This window comes from Tachypleus tridentatus, chromosome 6 (genome assembly GCF_004210375.1).
Source record: "Tachypleus tridentatus isolate NWPU-2018 chromosome 6, ASM421037v1, whole genome shotgun sequence".
Lineage (NCBI taxonomy): Eukaryota > Metazoa > Arthropoda > Merostomata > Xiphosura > Limulidae > Tachypleus > Tachypleus tridentatus.
In genome coordinates this window covers 26606216-26625204 of record NC_134830.1, presented here as the reverse complement: position 1 = coordinate 26625204, position 18989 = coordinate 26606216, and the positions used below count along the sequence as shown (strand labels likewise).

The 18989-nt window shown below is 31.4% G+C and overlaps 1 protein-coding gene across 5 annotated transcripts in view; it reads right to left on the bottom strand.

The window, feature by feature from the left end:
* Nucleotides 1–5804: 5804 nt before the first annotated feature.
* LOC143252120 (influenza virus NS1A-binding protein homolog) overlaps nucleotides 5805–18989 on the bottom strand; it is a 74382-nt gene continuing 61197 nt past the window's right edge. For all 5 annotated transcript variants that reach the window (XM_076503789.1, XM_076503790.1, XM_076503791.1 and 2 more), the window contains 4 exons: nucleotides 18215–18460; nucleotides 16111–16236; nucleotides 9896–10069; nucleotides 5805–9777 (listed from right to left, as the gene is read on the bottom strand). In XM_076503789.1, coding sequence (XP_076359904.1) covers nucleotides 9449–9777; nucleotides 9896–10069; nucleotides 16111–16236; nucleotides 18215–18460 — 875 coding nt within the window. In that variant the 3' untranslated portion in view covers nucleotides 5805–9448. The remainder of the gene's footprint in view (nucleotides 9778–9895; nucleotides 10070–16110; nucleotides 16237–18214; nucleotides 18461–18989) is intronic.

Below are 18989 nucleotides of genomic sequence, written 5' to 3'. Positions count from 1 at the left end.
TCCAAGTATCACAACCAACTGAACATACTTAAAAGGTTGTTTAATTTAAAAAAAAACTTCTAAATCTATGCTTATATACACTGAAACTTACCACTACAAAAGTTGAATTTTACCTTTAAGAAAGCAGTTTCTAGTAAGCTTTCCTAACAATACTGCATGTGATCAACTGCAGGGTGCCATGTTTTCTCATACTGCCTAGTTGTTTTGTTTCAAACAACGTCGGATTACACTACAATGTATACAACACACAACTTCAAATCCAGTTTGGCAGTGGGTGGTGATGACTAGCTGCCTTCCTTCTAGTCTTACACTGCTAAATTAGGGATAGCTAGTGCAGATAGCCCTTGTGTAGCTTTGTGTGATATTCAAAACAAACCAAACCAATCCAGCTTGATTTGGACTTCAAACGTTTACAGAAATTATAAACATAGAAAAAGATACATTCATATTTCAAACACCATTTATGTAATTATGCAGCATCACAAATTAAAGGTTAGTACTGCAGAATTAAATTTTGCCGTTAAAATGTTTATAAGGCAAAAAACAATGTATATATAACTGCTAATAATACAAATAAACTTTGTTTCCTTTTCTAAAGTAACTTGTAAACAATGTCTTTAAACACATTTTTATCCTTGTCTTATAGGAAAGAAAGACAGGGTAATGTCAGAACAAAAGTATTCAGTTATAATTTTAAAATTTAAAAAAAAAGGTGTCTATGATCCTTTTTTTGGAAAAATAATTTAGTTAGTACCTGAAAGTTGTATACATTTATTATATTAACTTCATCAAACATCCCAATATTGCACTTACTATTTAGGACTAAAAGAAGTCTTTTTCAACAAAATGATGAACAGACATTAATTTTCCACATTGTAGTTCCAAAACACTTGTGATATTGTTCTTGAACATTATATTACTTGGACAAGTGGTAAGGGAGCTCGACTCATAATCTAAGGGTCGCAGGTTCAAAACCCAGTTGCACTAAACATGCTTGCCTTTTCAGCTGTGAGGGCATTGTAACATGATGGTCTACTTCATCACATCAAGTTCATAACATTAATTTTTTGTGTCTTCTTTTCTCAACTTTAAAATGTAGCAACTGAGATAAAAGTGCATATAATAAAACTCTTGCCACATTGTGGCTGAGATTATAAGATGGCAACATTGATAATATAGAGATAAACACTTTAAATATTTCCATTCAAATTAAAGCAAAGTAAAAATGAAACTGCATAATCCATGATTTTTTTTGCAATGCATTTGTGAAAGTTATTATGAAAGGTAAGGGATAAATTTTAGAACTTCAATAATTTTCTGATTATGAAGAAACGATTTAAAGAAAGCTTTATATCTATTATGTTGCTAAAGTCTTTGAGGTGTCAGACTTTGAAGAATAAAATACAAAAGCTGCTAAAGATACAACTGAACAAGATTTGTTAAATAGGAAGTTTTAACACTCCTACGAAAAGACGTTTCTAGTCCTGATTTCTTCAAGCCCGTTCCCCTGGCTGTGGTTTCGCTAGATAGTAGATAGGGACAGTGGGAATCTCGTTAATCCATTCATTAATGGATTTAAATGGCAATTTCATTTAAATACAAAATTATTAGCCTAATATTAATAACCTTTCAAGTTGCTCTGGGGCCTATTAGGCCCCACTTTTTGTAGGAGTGTTAATTAAGTTACTATATACATTTTTATGAAACCATACTGAGAGTCATAAATATATAAGCTGTAAGCCTAATCCACTTTATACTTACAGTTTGAAAAATCACCATCCAATAACTGACTGAAAGTAAATTAACACTGATACCCCAAGCTTAAAATAGATTTGCCTATATATGCATTTATATTAATATCTTATAGCCACACTTGACACCATTGTACTAAGATCTACTCCCAGAGAGTTATATATCATTGCATTAGAATACACTAAATAAATCTGTGGAGTTCAAAAATAACACTCAATAAAGTAAAAAAATATATATCTGTAAATTACTGAGCTTTTAAAAATTAAATAAAAATATAAAGATATACTTACTTCACAACAGTACAAGTGGTGTTAACAACTTGGAGTAAAGTTTGAATAAATGTTATCTAAGGTAGGCCTATTTCACTTACTCTAACATTAACAGTATTTAATACTATTATTATGTTAATTATTTTTCAAGCTTTCATAATCTATTTAATATTTTTAGTTTGGATGTACTCAGCCATAAAACTATACTGGTTATGCTGTCATATAAGTCAATAAAAAACATGGTTAAAATTGTCGGTTTTAACAACAAAACTCTGAATGAAATTCATTTGTACCTTTGATTTTAAACAATCATATGAAAATCAAGTGTCACTATATTGTTAAAAGTAGCAAAGAGTCCTTTGTGACCAGTAATTGGTAGGTCAGCCAGTGTTGTTGTTGAATGCCAACAACTTCTGTAATTTCATTGTAAATATATTTACAACTTCAACAACAGCTCTTATATATACAAGCATATTTTAATTAATTTGCTATATGATAAAACTAAAAAATTAAGATTAAATAAACATCAAATGTTAAAGATTTCAACATCATGAAAAAGACTATATCCCTTAGTAATTTGTTGTTACCCTATATTAAAATTACACAAGTTGAAAATTGTGACCACATCCTAAGTGTTTAGGGACAGAACCCACACAATTAATTTTACATTTTCAGGACTTAGCCAAACTCCAATTTATTCGCTAGTTTGGATACATAGAAATTCAGACTTTATTATGGTATACTGTGAACTGAACCATAGGTCTAGAATTGTACTTAACTATCATTGTTAAACACTTGATAAAGACTGAAGAAACAACAGCATATAATTACATCTATACAAACTTAAATTTACTTTTATTAACTAGATAAAATTTGAGGCAACTTTATCTGAAGGACTGCACAATTCTTTTTAAATAGTCCACATCAAAGACTTTCAGCAAATATGATTCCAGTTTGTGTGGTCCAGTTGTAGGCACTTCAAAGGATTTATCCTGAAATGCCCAGCCTTAACAGATACTGTTACATATGAAATTTCTGGATTTAGATCATCATTAGTTTTGTGATGCTACCTTGATAACTTTATTGACATCTAAGGTTTTGCCTAATTATCTAATTTAGTACATTTCTTTTTGTTTTTATTTTCTTGATTTTAATTGCAACCACTAACTTAAAATATAAATAGATCAGCTACATATGAACTATCTGATTATTTGCACAACTGATTATACTATTTCAAACTTTTTAAAGATATTCATTAAGTATGAGAGACTAGTTTAAATGATAAGGGATATTACCTGCTACAACAACTATCAAAATCTTATTTGAATAGTAGAATGTCACTTACAACAGTATCAGATTTATTTGGAATCACTCTTCAAAAGAAAATGTTTGTCACTGCAAAAGATGGAAGTTTGATTATTATGTGTGTTATGCAGCAGAACCTTTAATAGTAATAATACAAGATCATTACGTTACGGTAGTCAGGATGTTGATAGACTGTTTCATTTTATCTCTAAAGCTCAGAAAATTCCTCTGAGACAGATTCTGATATGTTTTTGTAAACACGTCTGACAACTGAATTGGCTTACAGTTATAATGTTGATATTTAGACTAGCCTACAGTGTTTGCCAATAATTTATTCACAGATGAGAAATTAGATATTTTCAGTACAGTATATTTAATTATGGTCTGATACTGAAAGAAGAAAACTGATATGCTGACTCATAAATGATTACTTTGCCAAAACGGCATATTGGGAAATTATCAACTAAGCCAAGCTTGCTCTGAGAGCAATGAATTTGATCAAAAACAAAACTTGTGCTCTTTTTACCATAAACATGAATGATGGATCTTTGAGAAGATTCTTTTCTAGATTCAAGATCGATTAATAGTATCACATTCTTCTGGTTTCCTTTATCTAACTTACTAAGAAATATTCAGAATAGTCAAACCAGCTTTGAATCACCTTTTGTGACAACTAGGACTTTTAATGTTTGGTTTGCAGTTCTTTGGATAGTTTATGTGAAAACGTCACACAAGTTTTACCCATTGTGTAGAAAAAAATCCCATTTATCTTGTACTACATGTGAGAATGTGATATGAGAATTTTTCAGATATTGATTCAGGAATATTGGAGGTCTCAGATATTTAATTTTTCTTGATGGATACAGTACTTTGTCTTCCAAACATGAAAAAATGCCTTACTATCAATGTGCAATTTTTCTTTCCTTATCACTTACTAGAACTCACATGTTGAACACAGTAATTAATTTAATAATTGTTATAAGCACTTAAACTTACTTCTGTAATCTGTTATGGTGAGTTGTTGTATTTCTTACAAGGCTCTAGCATGTAATTTTTTATTGAAGGAAAAAAATGGAATAACTCAATAGTAGGCAACTATAAACAACTTTTATTCTGTGGTATTGAACACTGGAGAAATACAGGATATCCTTGAAAGGCAAATAAACCCTTTTATGTCCCTTTAAAATTTTATGAATTATATAATTATCAAACCTTAATCAAGAAGGCAGTTATGTTTGTTTTGTGCACTTTAAACTTGTATTTTGAATAATTAAAATAATATCTTTTACATGCAGTAAGTTAAAAACAAATCATGGTTATTATTTTTTTACTATAATTTTAATAATGTTGAGAAAGCTTCTGTGTATTACTGTATAATAAAATAATATTTTGTATAGGCAAGTTTAATAGTTCTGTTTACTATATTTAGAGAAACAGAAATATCCATTTATTATTAAACATCAGGGTATACCTACAAGAGCTTTTATTTGATTATTGACAGTTACACAGATGTGTATTATACATTTATCTTGCACTTAAAATTATAAAATGAGTGAAACACAGAGTATAACTGTGGTTTAAATGCTCTAATTGTTTGAGTGACTGACATTAAGTAACATTATTAAGTATTCAAATCAGCATATTGTTAAATAGCATAGATCATGGGTGAGTCTTACAGCTTAATATTTCTTAATCATGAATTAATTGCACATTATTACAAAGTTTTTATTTTAGCATTTGTGAAGAATGAGCCTTTCAAACAGTTTCTTTGTAGAAAAAATAAAACATTTTCATAACTCTAACTCCATAGTAAAGATGACTGGAGGAGATAAGTATTTAGAAATGGAATATATTGTACTAGGTTTCTGTACAAATTCACATAAGGGCTACCTATACACAGCCATTTCAGTTTCAAATTGACAGATTAAAAGGAAGTCAGTAAGTTAAATGTTTTTCAATCATTAGTCCATAAGACCAGTGCCAGTCTGTCACAACAATTTTGTTGACCCATGAGATTTTACAAAAACAAACATGGAAAAAAAAACTGACTGAATATTTATATTTAAATCATGTTTTTTTGTTCTACTTGAATTTAAATGATTGCACTTTATGACAATGGGATGCAAAAAAACAATTTTCAGGTTCACAGTCTTGGCACAATAACCATTGGCCAACACATGGCCCAATAAATGTGATTGTGGAAATGATTGTAGAAAAGTTTTTTTTATAGAGTATCTTTAATAACTATTCTATTTGTGTATTGTTCATTGTTATTTAAAATGTAGTTTTCAGAATTTAATAAAAGAAGTTTAATCCATCTACAGCATATATTGGTCAATAATCATTAAAGGTAGGATTTATAGTTTTAACTGTTTCAACTGCAGCTGCTTGAATTTCCAAGGTAAGATTATCCTTAATTTATATTTTTTGAAAATAATAATTTTACTTACTCAAAAGAAAGAACCTGGGACTGAAGTATATTTTAACATATATCAATTTATTTTTTCCTTTCTCCAAAGACTTATTGAGGAACAGTTCTGTATTCAGGTATCTGAATCAATGTTAAACACTATACTCAGTGTATAAATAACACTACTCTTGGAATATGCATTCATGGTTTGTAATATCATTGATGATATCTGAAACATTTGCTACATTTTAATTCAAATTATATTAAGTCATACTAACATTTCACTTGCACTTTGAACCTTCAAGGTAACTGATAACTTCTATAACATTTTGCCTGACAGTTATCAAAATTAGACATCTTTAACTGCTCTGATAGGTGCTGTTGTTCTGAAGTACTACCATTAGAAAGCCAAGCTTGACAATTCAAACAATGACACCTTAACACTGAACCAATAAACGTGGTCTAAATCTCACATAAAACTTAATTATTTTTTGTGCAGTGATGTGTGAGATTGCTATTTTTGACATAAAATCTCCATCACAAATGCAGTGTACGATTATATAAATACATTCCTAACAACATATCAAATTTAAATACCATAAAGATGTACAAGCAGTTTTAAAGCCTAATCTAATTATCTTTTTTTTTTTTTTGTGGTTACAGATCATACAAATTTGTAATGCTGAGTAAGCTATTTAAACACACTGAAATACTTCACACAATCACATTATAAAAATAGACATCAGTCCTTATGCATTGCAGAGAAATTAAATATTACTAATCTGCTTGAACAGTCTAAGCTAACCAAAAAATTTATTTATACTAGGTACCATTTCTTCACTGTGCTTGGCTGTGCTTTTCAAAATAATTACTTAATAGAAATAATATAGAACTGGCATTACAAAATTGAGGTCACCTCTCATATATGACATTTTGTCATATTTCAGATTTTCACAAATTATCACCTTTGTAACTTTGCAAATAAAAATTGTGTTTTGGAATGCATATTTGCTTACCTTTTTTATTTATTCAGTCATTAAAATTCAGAGTATCCATCATATAATATGTTTATGATACATGAATCAATGAGACAAGTAGATGACCCCCTATTTTTCAAACTATTACCAATTCTGGATCAGTTATAAGTATCTTAGAAAATGATAGTCATGTTTGAGCTTTCATTCTTTAAAATGTTATAAAACATTCTTCTTTAATATTTATATAAAGTGTTTTGTATTTTGTAAAAAACAAAACAAAAAAAACGCCCAAAAACAAATGAAAAACAAATAATGAAAACATTTATGCAGGAGTAGCTGCTTGTTTATATCAATTAAAAGAAATGTCATAGTATATTCTTATGGAACTCTGTAATAAGTATTTAATCATTTGAAAATTTTGTAGCCCAATTTATGAAGTACTCATTTTAAAATAATTAAATTTTGATTTCAGACCATGAGAAGTAAAATATTCATTTCACCAATTTCTTTCAAAATCAATGTTTCAAAGTTATTTGGCTAAACATGACAAATGTATGTCAAGAAGTTAATGAACTATGTTATTGTAGGTACTAAGCATTACAATAACATACCAGTCAAGTGACCACTTACGGTGTAAATTTGTAACATGTTTAAGTGTATTAAATTTGTTCTTAGATTAATGGTAAACTATAAAGTCAACAAAGTTCAAACCTTTTGTTTATTCAAACTAGTAAAATGTTTCCAAGTCTTTGAAAATATGTTCGAGATTCCAGTTTCGTGGAAATTAGCTGAAATATTTGATATTCCCCACAGATTACCTGTTCCAACAACAACAGACGGTTCTGTTGGAACCTTTAGCTAATAATTTAACCAATGGTTGTGTAAGTTTTTGTGTAGCTACATTTTGTTGTAGAAAATAAACTTTGTGAAATATGGTCTTTTGAATTTTTTCCCCCACAAAAACTTCCATTTATAGATAAATTTAAAAAATAAGGTTTAATAAGAACCATCACAAACCATACTTCAATTACACATAAGTTATTCAAATTCATAGTTAACCTTACCAGTAAATCTACAATACAGGTACACATTACTCATACATATTTCCACCACATGCACTTAAATTTGACAATATTTACTCTTCGTAAAATTTCTTTATAAAACATAATTGTAAAAGTAACTTGAATTATTTCTTTGAAAACTCAATTAATAAAAAAAAAAGTAATTAATATTGCCTTGAAAGGTCATAAAACTGTGACTGAACATTTAAAAAATGGATGGATTATAATTAGTATGTCCCATATGCGAGATGGTCACAAGTACTAGGATGGTACTTGGAGCCGAATTGGGAGATTAATAGGAATGAGATATGACAGACTTTTAAAAATGAAGCCTGATGCAGGATCGATAAATGAGGGTCATGGACATAATGACAGTACTTGGAACTAGGGTGAATGTTTATGAAGGAAAACCAAAGTATTTTACAGATGAAGCCTTAAGCATGTTTTAGCTCTGAATTAGGCACAAACAGTAAAGTATGTCATGAATTTATCTTTTAAGATGAGAGACATATAATGGGAAGGATATCACCCTGAAGCATAGAAGAAAAATGGTATTAGGAATGGTTACAGTGCAAAAACAGACTAAATATGAATAGATTTTAAAAAAGAAAAAAATGCTTGCAAGTTGATTATTTGGTAGTTTAAAAGACTCTTCAAGTGACTGAGTAACAGCAAATTTACATAAAATATTTATATGTATCCTTTTTTTGATACCCAATGCACTTTAACTCTTGGATTTAAATATTCAAATATAAAAAATTAAAGAGATAATTTGTAGTTTAAGTTTCTATGTTACATGTAAAGTTAATTTTAAAAAAAGTCTAATTTCAAAAAATACATCTCAATCGGCATTTCAGCCATCTTGTATTCAAAGTTTTTTTTTACACAATATTAGGTAGTTAAAACATTTTTAAAAACAATGCTTGAAATTGACAAAAACAAACAAAGATCCACGTCATGTTGTGATTACTTGTAACTAAAATTTTTACCAGTTTTTGAAGAAGTATCAGTGAGGATAATTTAAACAATCAGTGCTAACATAAATACCATGCAGGTAATACCTTTCATACAAATATGGTGTGAAATTCATGCCTTGGAATTCCATTTCTCAATAACTATCAATGGAATGACTTTTTTCCTTTTTTACAGTCACACAGAACTAAGCTTATAAATTATTCATTTTTATATTGAAATTTAATATACTTCGTATTTCAAGGAATTATCAAATGTACATATACCACTATGGAATCTAGATTGGTGCCTTAAATTAACTTACTTTTACATGTTATTATCGATACTAGGCACATCCTTTTCCTCCTATTCTCAACTCATCTCAAATAACTCATTTGTTTCCTTTTCAAAACTGAACAACTGAAATATGACAATCAGCTATGATGAAAACCATGTTTACAAATTATAATCACACTAAACAAAAATATTTAGTTTATATGTATTGAGCAGCTTGACAAAGGAAACCCTAATTCATTTGACAACATTGAAATAATGTTTTTAAAATAAAAAAAAGACCAATTTTGTACTATCATACTACAGGTTAATTTTAAATTTTCTTCACTAACATTAACAATGAATAGACATTTTCAGCAGTATTCAAACAAAACTTAATATAAATCCTTTTGTATCACCCTTAACGTTGTTCACACATACACATAAAAATTACGATTTTTCATCCTCTTTTACCATAGAAATCCCTTGCCTTGATCTACACAAATCATTTTGTTCATTTACTGAAGTCACAACTTCTCTTGGAACAAAAGTAGTGAATTCATTTGTACGACCATCCAAGAATTCAATAGTGTTGAGAAATGTTTTTCCATTAAATCCTCCAACAGCATAAAGGTAATCTCCAACAACACAAACACCAACATTAGCTCGACAACTGGTCAAATTTGGCCCAGAACTCCAGGAATTAGTCTGTGGATCATATACTTCTACACTTGAAAGTGAACGAACACCATCGTGACCTCCAACAGCATACAGCTTACCTAACATGTAAAAGAATGTCTTATGAGATGTGTCAATTTAAGAAAAACAGAATGTCTGAGGACTACCTAATACAGCTACACTTTTTTTTAAACAAGAATGAACAAATTCTTTATATACCATTATAAACAGCTACTCCACATCCTCTACGCGCTTTGTGCATTGAAGAAACTGTTGACCAAGTGTTGGTATGAGGGTCATATTTCTCCACAGAGCCGATGCAATTCCACGAGTCACAACCTCCAACAGCATAAACTTCCCCATTCATAACTCCAACTCCAGCCTGGTAGCGTCCTGAAATATTGATCTTTTAGTTTGTTTTTTTTGTGATGTATGCTGTTATAAATATGATACTGAGTTGAAATATTTTATAATAAGCAAAAACATAATTTGTAAGCATTTCTCTCTCAAAACCTGTTTCTCTCACTAAATTAATAATTAAAATCCATCAACTTATACTGTATATTTAACAGTTAAGGCAAATATAGAAACGAAATTACATGAGGTACTCTCAGTTTAGTGGCAAGTCTTAGATCCAAGTCCAGATGGAAAGCAGTTCATTTTTACAGCTACATATTTTTGAATTTTCAGTTTAACTTTATACTGGCCCATCTTCTGAGTTATAGAAGCTTGTTCAATCATTTTCTGGTGAGAATTAGAAAAGTTAACATTTTCTGAAAATGAAAACGTATTTCCAATAAATGCCTCTTCTCTCAAAAAACTTTCTTAATTATACTGCCCTCTACTGCCATAAATTTTCATTTGTTACTAGCCTTACTACTACATACTTATATGTAAGTTATCATGCAGAATCCTCCACCAGATGGAGTACAACATTACCCTTATCATAACTAGCACCCTCTCTAATCATGCACATTAATCACTTTGAGATTGTTCATTACTAACCTAATTAAATCACACCAGAAGTTGGGAGAATGGGTGAGAAATGGGAGAAAGGTAAATATTTGTCAGAATTAAATTTTAAGTTTAGGAAAATATTAATTTCCAATATGATATCTTATGATGGCCCACAAGAAGCTAGCATCACACATTCAACTGGTGGTAGGCTGGTAGGAAAATGAACCCCCTTTAGAAAGTGCTCAAAGGAAAAACCACTGGATGCAAGAAAGATTTAAAAACAGCTCACTCATAGGAAACCACACTATTTCTAGGCCAGGTATACTCTTCGTTGTTTAGTAATGTAATGCCTAAAAAGGCAGAAACATGGAGGGACACCAAGAGAAAAATTACAAAAACAGTGAAATACATTGGAGTAGAGTGGTTAAGGTGTAATAGAACATAAATGGAAGTTTGATCTAAACTAACACCTAGTGACATGTCGAAATGTATAACAGGTCTATGGTAGGAAGAGTCTTCCACCTTTCACGTCAAAAATGGGTACTTTCAAAGATAAGGATCTTCTGTATCAAAAACACTTCCATATGCATGCATTTCCAACTCAAATAACACCATCAGGAACTGACATTTAGTAACATGTAGGACAAAGGAGCAATATTTGGGTTTGCATATGCAGTCCAAAACGTAGCATTACTGGGAACTTATCCTTCAGTCTGTTGTAGGAGGAAGGTACCATCCAAACAAATATGACAACTTACATATAGCTGGTCTGGACCCAACCAACACCTGATACCTTTGAGCTGACATTTGGTGGATAGCAGGAAAAATGGTGCTTCAGCCAAAGGAGCAAACTGCAATATATGTGGGAATGCTACATTCAATACCTGGTGGCAGTTGGAATTATATATCAGGTCTGTAGTAGGAAGAGTGTCATGTGACCTACACCAGGAGGATGTCCCTGTCCTACTCTCAACTGAATGGCATTGTGCACACTCAGGAAGAAAGGCTTCCATGGTGCAGTGGCTAGGAACAGGTTAATGGCAAGGACTGCCATACTCCACTAGAAAAAATAAAAAAGGGGGGATGTGATGGAGAGTCTGGTGGACCACAGCATTGGAGACAGTGCAATGGGTAACTGTGATACTCTGTATTGAAAAGAAGAGCTATTCCACTGATGGAGTTGATCAACCAACAACTAGTGGAGTCTTGAATTGCACGTCAAATCTTAGGTAGGAAGATCTGCCATGTCACAGATCAGAGACGAGCAGTAATTTCTGTCTGCTTTATGGATGTTAATTCATGAGTACGCAGTCTAGAATGAACATGTTTATGAAGTAAAAGACCATGTGAGATACCTATGAGCAGTCCTGCAGAACACCCCATCTCAATGGTGTGTGTGACATGACCTCTTGAAAAGTTATAACACTGTATTTCAATGCAAAGAGGACACACTGACAGAGTTGATCAACCAAATCCTGGCAGCATCTGGTATTGTGCATTAGGTGTGTGGTAGGAAAAATCTTGATTGCACAGTCACCTAAGCATGATATATGACCACAGCTCATACAGTGCAGATTTAAAACTAAGTATAAAGCTAGTCAGGCAACACTCTCCACAGACCAACAGGATCCATACACATGACAAAAATCCCTGCAAAGAAAAAGAACTGAGTACTTACCACCCACAGATAAACAGTTACACACTGATGATATCCCCAAAGTAAAGATGGAAATGTGCAGCCAAGAACACGGTAAAAAGTGATGGATTTGATGAAAAGATAAACATGAAAAAAGGCAACAATCATTAGGAAAAAGAGGAATAAAATGCCAAGCAAATTAACTTGCAAAATCAATCCAAATTGGCAAAGGAAAAAAGGTCACAAGAGAAATGAGGAATTCAAGGAACAAAGAAATGGATTTGGGAACTATGGAAGGGAACACTACAATGTCAATACCATCAGAGAGCCCTGACTGGGCAAAAGAGGCAGGCATGATTATAATGGTCATAAAGTGGGAAAATGAAGGAACAGAGAAAAGGGGTGAAGGCAGAAATGCTCATTTAAGCAGCCATAGTTTTGGGTATGAGGGAACAATCAGGAAACTAACAAAACAAAAACTCTGTGAACGTTAAATATGAACATATCAGAACGACAAAATCTGCATGTCAACAACAGCAAAAACAGGGACTTTAAAAAAGATGACATGAAGAACATGAAGACAAAATGTCCAATGGAGAATGAAAAAATGGAAAGAATAAAACAATATGGAAAAAGACTATCAACTACAAGACACAAGTTGGTAAACTGAGAATTGTCAGATGATGCCACCATACAAGTCCATTGGATGAGAAGGATCATAACACCTTAAAACAGACCACCAAAAGTGGTGACACATGTACCACATACATAGGTGAAATGCCATAGAGAAAGAAAGAACAGGATGAAAAAAGAAAAAACTACACATGAAAATCAGGTCCTTCAAACAACAAACTTGACAAACCTATACATGAAGAGAATACAAGTACAGATGGATAACAAATAAGTGTCAGAGATAAAGAAAGAGAAAAGGAAGACAACATCAAATACTGTTGCAGAGTGGAAAGCACATATGAACCAGCCAATACATAACCAGCAGCAGAATACTATATGGAGTAGTCTAAAATATGATAAAGACAAATGGGAGGAGATGTATATAAATACCAGCCCAATCAATCTTGAATGAGAGAACTGAATGCTTCCAATAGTAGATAAGGAACAGGACACCATAATTGGAGAAGCATTGTATTGAGAAGAGTGGCAAAATCATTCAAATCTGGGACACTCCGCAAATCACATCAAACCTCCCCCCAAAACCATATTGCAAGGAGAATATTGTCCAAACAGGATAACCAATCTGCAACCAAATTCTGGCCACTCGTATTAAGACATGCCAACAAAGTATTGGGGCGATAGTGAACCCAGCATAGAAGATCCAATGTGAGAAAACAGAGATTTTTTTGACCAAGTGTCCCTTTGTCTGGTGACGTGTGAGACTACCACAGAAAAATTAGAGTGAACCATTACCTACAGGCCCCTAGGATTATGTAGGAAATGAAGAAAAGCACAATGAACAGCAAAAAGTTCCAAGACTGATATGGAAAGAATAATCAGAGAAAGACTCCCAAGTATTGAGATACATCTCCAAACAGAAAAAAGAAGCATCAGTAAAAGGTGGCAATTCTGGATGATGAGGAGGAAGGTAACACTCACAGTAATATTGTTCTGATTCAACCATCAGTTGAAATAAGTCTGTAAGGGAGAGAGAAGTGTAAGAAGGGCATCTATGGTATCCAAAACAACATTCCACTGGGTTATCAAAACCAACTAAAGATGATATATGAGAGTTCAACCAAGAAAAATTAGGGCTTCCAGGGAAATCCATATCCCCTTTAGAGAGAGTTTCCCATTCAATAAAGAAAAAAGGATATGATATGGTGCATATGAGACATTCCTTAGCTCAAAACTGTAGTGTATCAACTAGGCCTTGACAGAAGAGGGAGTTGAAAAACATCCTGAAATGAACTAAAAAATTTTGTGGGTGTGAGGAAAAAGTGCTCCATCTCAACAAGCCAATCCACCATGACAGTGTTTAAGAGAAGAAACTGAGGATGGAAGATTGCATCATCTTCTCTGGAGGCAAGAGGCAGCCATATATCCACAGAATGGTAGAAATTAAAGCCCCTGGAATGAATCAGGCAAGCAAAAACTGTAATCCCAAGGACAAGGGATGGAAACAGGATTGTCAGATAATGGTGGAGATAACTGGAAGTAGAAGACCAAACTAACTAAAATGACTTTCAGAACCCATGTAAAGACTGCCCAGTACCTCCAAATGTGGGCAAATTGAAGGAGTCTTGCCCCTATCAGCCCTGACCTTAAAAGGGTGGTCACAGTAAGATAAATAAGGGAAAAGGTAATGAAATAATGGTGGATTAATCCCAACCAAGGGAGAAGTGGCACCAAGCTGTAAGTACAAATAAAGGAAGTTGTAACAATGATAATCAAAAGCATGATTTTTCATGGTATGTGGAGATCAAAACATAATGAACTTCAAAACAAATGTTTCCCAAACATAAAAAACCTCCAATATCCAGGGAAGGAGTAAACAACGACTCAAAACCTACTTGCCAAGAAGAGCAGGGGTGGAACATAGAAAATGGGACACAAGAACAGAAAATTTAACAGTTTCTGTTATTGCAATAATTAAACATAAAAATGAAACTCAAAATAACACAATCCAATTTCACAGGATAGTACTTTGTAAGTATTCCCTTAGATTTCAGTCAACATGGCATGCTTTCAGTGAGATTGTAGATATTCCTGAGCGATTTACTGCCATCCTTCTTTGAGTACTTCAAAAAGTTCATCTTTTGCATTTGACTTGCGATATTTCGTTAATTGGTTTAACTCGGTCCATGCATTTTCAATTGGACTGATATCAGGTGATTGACTTGACAATTCTATAACATAGATTCTCTTATTTATAAGATATCTTTTAACTGCTCATAATTATAGGGCTAATTGGAATAAGAAAATCTAAAAAATTACAATAGGTGCACAACACTTGTTGTAAGAACATGTAACTAAAATCATGAAAAGTTCAGGTATTTATGAAAGACAGTGTAAAAACTGGGATTTGAGATCACAGAGTAGGTCTCATTGAGTGCATTCTAAAAACATAGCTTTACATATTTTTCTTTTGTCTAATAAAAGAAACAACAAATTAATAACATTTATGGAGGGTTGCTTCTCTTTGTCTACCCACTATAGCTAGTCAATAGCACCTACTACCAACTCTTGGGCTGCTTTTATCTGATCAATTAGTGGGGAGTTTGACTGTCACTTTTATACCTCAAATTAATCCAAAGTGAAAAATCTCATTTTTGTAACCTGTTGAAAACCATTGATAAAATTCACAATCTAGGTATGCTAACCCCTAGGCCATACTCAGCCCTGATTTTTAATAATAAAAGTATGAAGAAGTCCTAATTTCATAGTCTTCATTATTGAAAGTGTAAAGAAATACACTGATAATACATTTGTGAACATATTTTTATCTTACATATACAGCCTAAATTCTCATCATTTAGATTATTATTTTATTAAAGAATTTAGTATTTAGATAACATTTTATGAAACTAGCTCCGCTTCCTATTTTGGTCGTAGATACTATATTATCTAAATGTCTCATCTTGACAAAAGACATAATAAAACAAACACTGCATACAAGGAGAACATTAACATTTTTTTCAAACATTTATATTATTTTAATATACAATTAAAAAGTGTAATTTACTAGTTTTGAGCAATATATACATTTAATTTCTCTCCCCAGCTTGTATGAGTAGGACATGCTAATTAATCCAGGTAATCACCATGACCAAAACGAAAAGATTATAAACTTCTTTCAGGATAAAAATCATGTTACTAATTCACTTACCAATTGATAAATCAGCTATATTTGTCCAGGAGTAAGATTTAGTATCATAGACTTCACAATGGGTCAAGCCTCTCTGACCATTCCAGCCACCAATAACAAATATTTTCCCATCTAAGTAGCACACACCTGCAAAAAAAATGTAAAAGTATGGAATACAGCTGTATTACAATGAAACTTAAGTTTAACTAAAACATTCACTTAAAACAGGAAAACAGGGCAGAATCTCACAATCTACTGGCAAGCAATTTTTATAGTAGATATGTTGACTTATTTTCTCAAGGCCCTTTACATTTGTTCATTACAAAAAGTTATGCTGTTCATTTTCTTTTAAAAGTTTCAAATATATATTCATTTGGTATCCAACATTATATCAATTATCATATTTGTAAAAAATAAGTATCAGTTTCATTGTGAAGTAATGCAGACAAACTACCAATTAGTAGATCATATTTTGCCAACATAAAATTATACCATAGTATTATCTATATGTAATTTTCACTTCTGTAATGATGTGTGAATGTAAGACTTTATATTTTATGTTATTCTCTATACTATAACTATGTGGGGTCTGTCACTTGACCAACCTCATAACTATCATAAACAAATATAAGTTTCTTCTTTTTTTTTTTTGCTAGAATGACTGCATATTCTAACAAGAAAATACAAATATTTAAATTAAGTAGCTTGAGTGTCATAACCCTATATATTTAGTAGTTTTTTTTATTAACTTTCATAACTTTCATTGATGCATTGCATATGCACTCTTGATACACGTCCAATAATATAAAACTGACCTTTAGTCTTCCCTGTTTAGGCTGTGTTTTAGTGGACTAGTATTTTGTAATACACACTCACATTTCAATTATTATACATTATATATATGTATATAGATTATTACTATTTAAATATAAATTATTAAACTTACTTTTCTTAAAATATAGAACAATAAATCAAGAAGTAAAGCAAACAATTACATCTTCACGTTATAGCCTTTGCATTCGGTTGCTGCTGTACATAGATTGCTAAGCCTTTTAAAATTTTGGATATAGAGGATATCAAACAAAAAATCATAGATATCTACACTGATACCATAGAATTCCACTATAATTTAATAAGCTTAGTAACTTCAACATATTTAGATTCATAAAAATATGAAACCTCAAGCACACTAAAAACACAACCTACCTCATTGAAATCTTGGATTGAAAGAGTGGGATAGCCATTTTCAAAGTTTAAAATGGCTGAGAAAATCACTCTTGGGACATTATAAGCAGTTGATTGGTTATTCACATCATATAATGATGTAAGTGTATATAAGGAACTGTTTCTATATGATTCAGAACATAAGCCACATCTCAGCAAAATAAAAAAATATGGGCTTCCTATTTTATATTCTAGCTCATCAGTATTTGTAATTTGAGTTCTTAATTTGCACAAAACTACAAACTTGGTATTTTGATATCCAAAAAATCTAATTTTAAACAGAGCTGCATTCAACATACCACACAAGTCAATAAAATCTATACCTGGATGTGTTATTTTAACATTTTCTTTTAAATTAAGAAATTAACTCATACATAATATTAAGGATTATATTATCATCCACAATTTCATTCCAAATTTATTGACATAAATTCATAAAATAATAGTTCAATAAAAATTTGAATGCAAGTCAACAAATGCAATGACATGGCCTTTAACCCATGACCCACTGAAAAATAGTTAAGAGAGTTCAAGAAAATGCACACCAGTGAAGAAGTTAGAAGAGGACATACTTTAGAGAAAACACTGATTAATACAAGGTCATAGAATTTCAGTATTATTTCATCTCAATAATGTCTTTATTCATGAATACTTTGCAGAATAAAATACACTTTGACAAATGTTAATTATAAGACATGTCAACATTTTTTAGAATAAAAAAAAAAGTTATGTTTATAATTTTAGCACATAGGGACATCCCTCTCAGATCAAATAACTTATGTGAGTTTACAATGATCTACTGTATGGAAAATGGGAAGTAAAAAAAATACCACAAGAAAAAATCTTTTAAATACCAAATACACATAAACCAGAATATACAATATTAAAAATATATACCAACCAGCATATGATCTATGAATACTCATTGGTGGAAACTGTTTCCAACAAGAGGTCATGGGGCTAAACACTTCAACAGAGTTAAGCTCTCTGGTTCCATCAGAGCCACCAACAGCATAGACTTCATTATTCACAACTGTAATGCCAAACCTTCCACGTGGTACTCTCATAGATTCAATTCTGGACCATTTGTTGGTGGAACGGTCATAAATCTCAACAGTTCGCAAACACTCTCCTCTGTCATATCCACCTGGAACCATACAATTCTGAATAAATTCATTTGCTTTTGAAATACAAATAACTTTTTCTTAAAGAGGAATTATCATTGTTTTATTTCAAGGAATATCAATTTTTTTAACATTATCAATTGTTTTTGGTTAATTAGATTTTAATAACAATGGTTTTAAAAAGGATTCATATAAAATAGTTCATGAATTTCTTTCATCTCTATTCAAGTTTTTTCACGAAGAAGCAATTAGCAACATTGTTGCAATGAGTTTTTTAATGTATAAATTAATTTATCTTTACAAACAGAAAACAAATGATTAAGTCACTGAAACAAAGGGTGGGTTGGTAAGAGCATTTTTTTAACTTTTCTCTCAAACTTCAAAAACTAGTTTCTAAATAGGCAGACATAATATCTGTAGTTTCACATTTCATGTTTTGTAGATTTTTATAAGCATTTTTGAATTTTTTAGAATTACATATTAGGGAAGGAAAGTTTCAAGTGCTGAGATAACATTTTGTAATCATGAATTTACATAACTTCTAACCAAGAG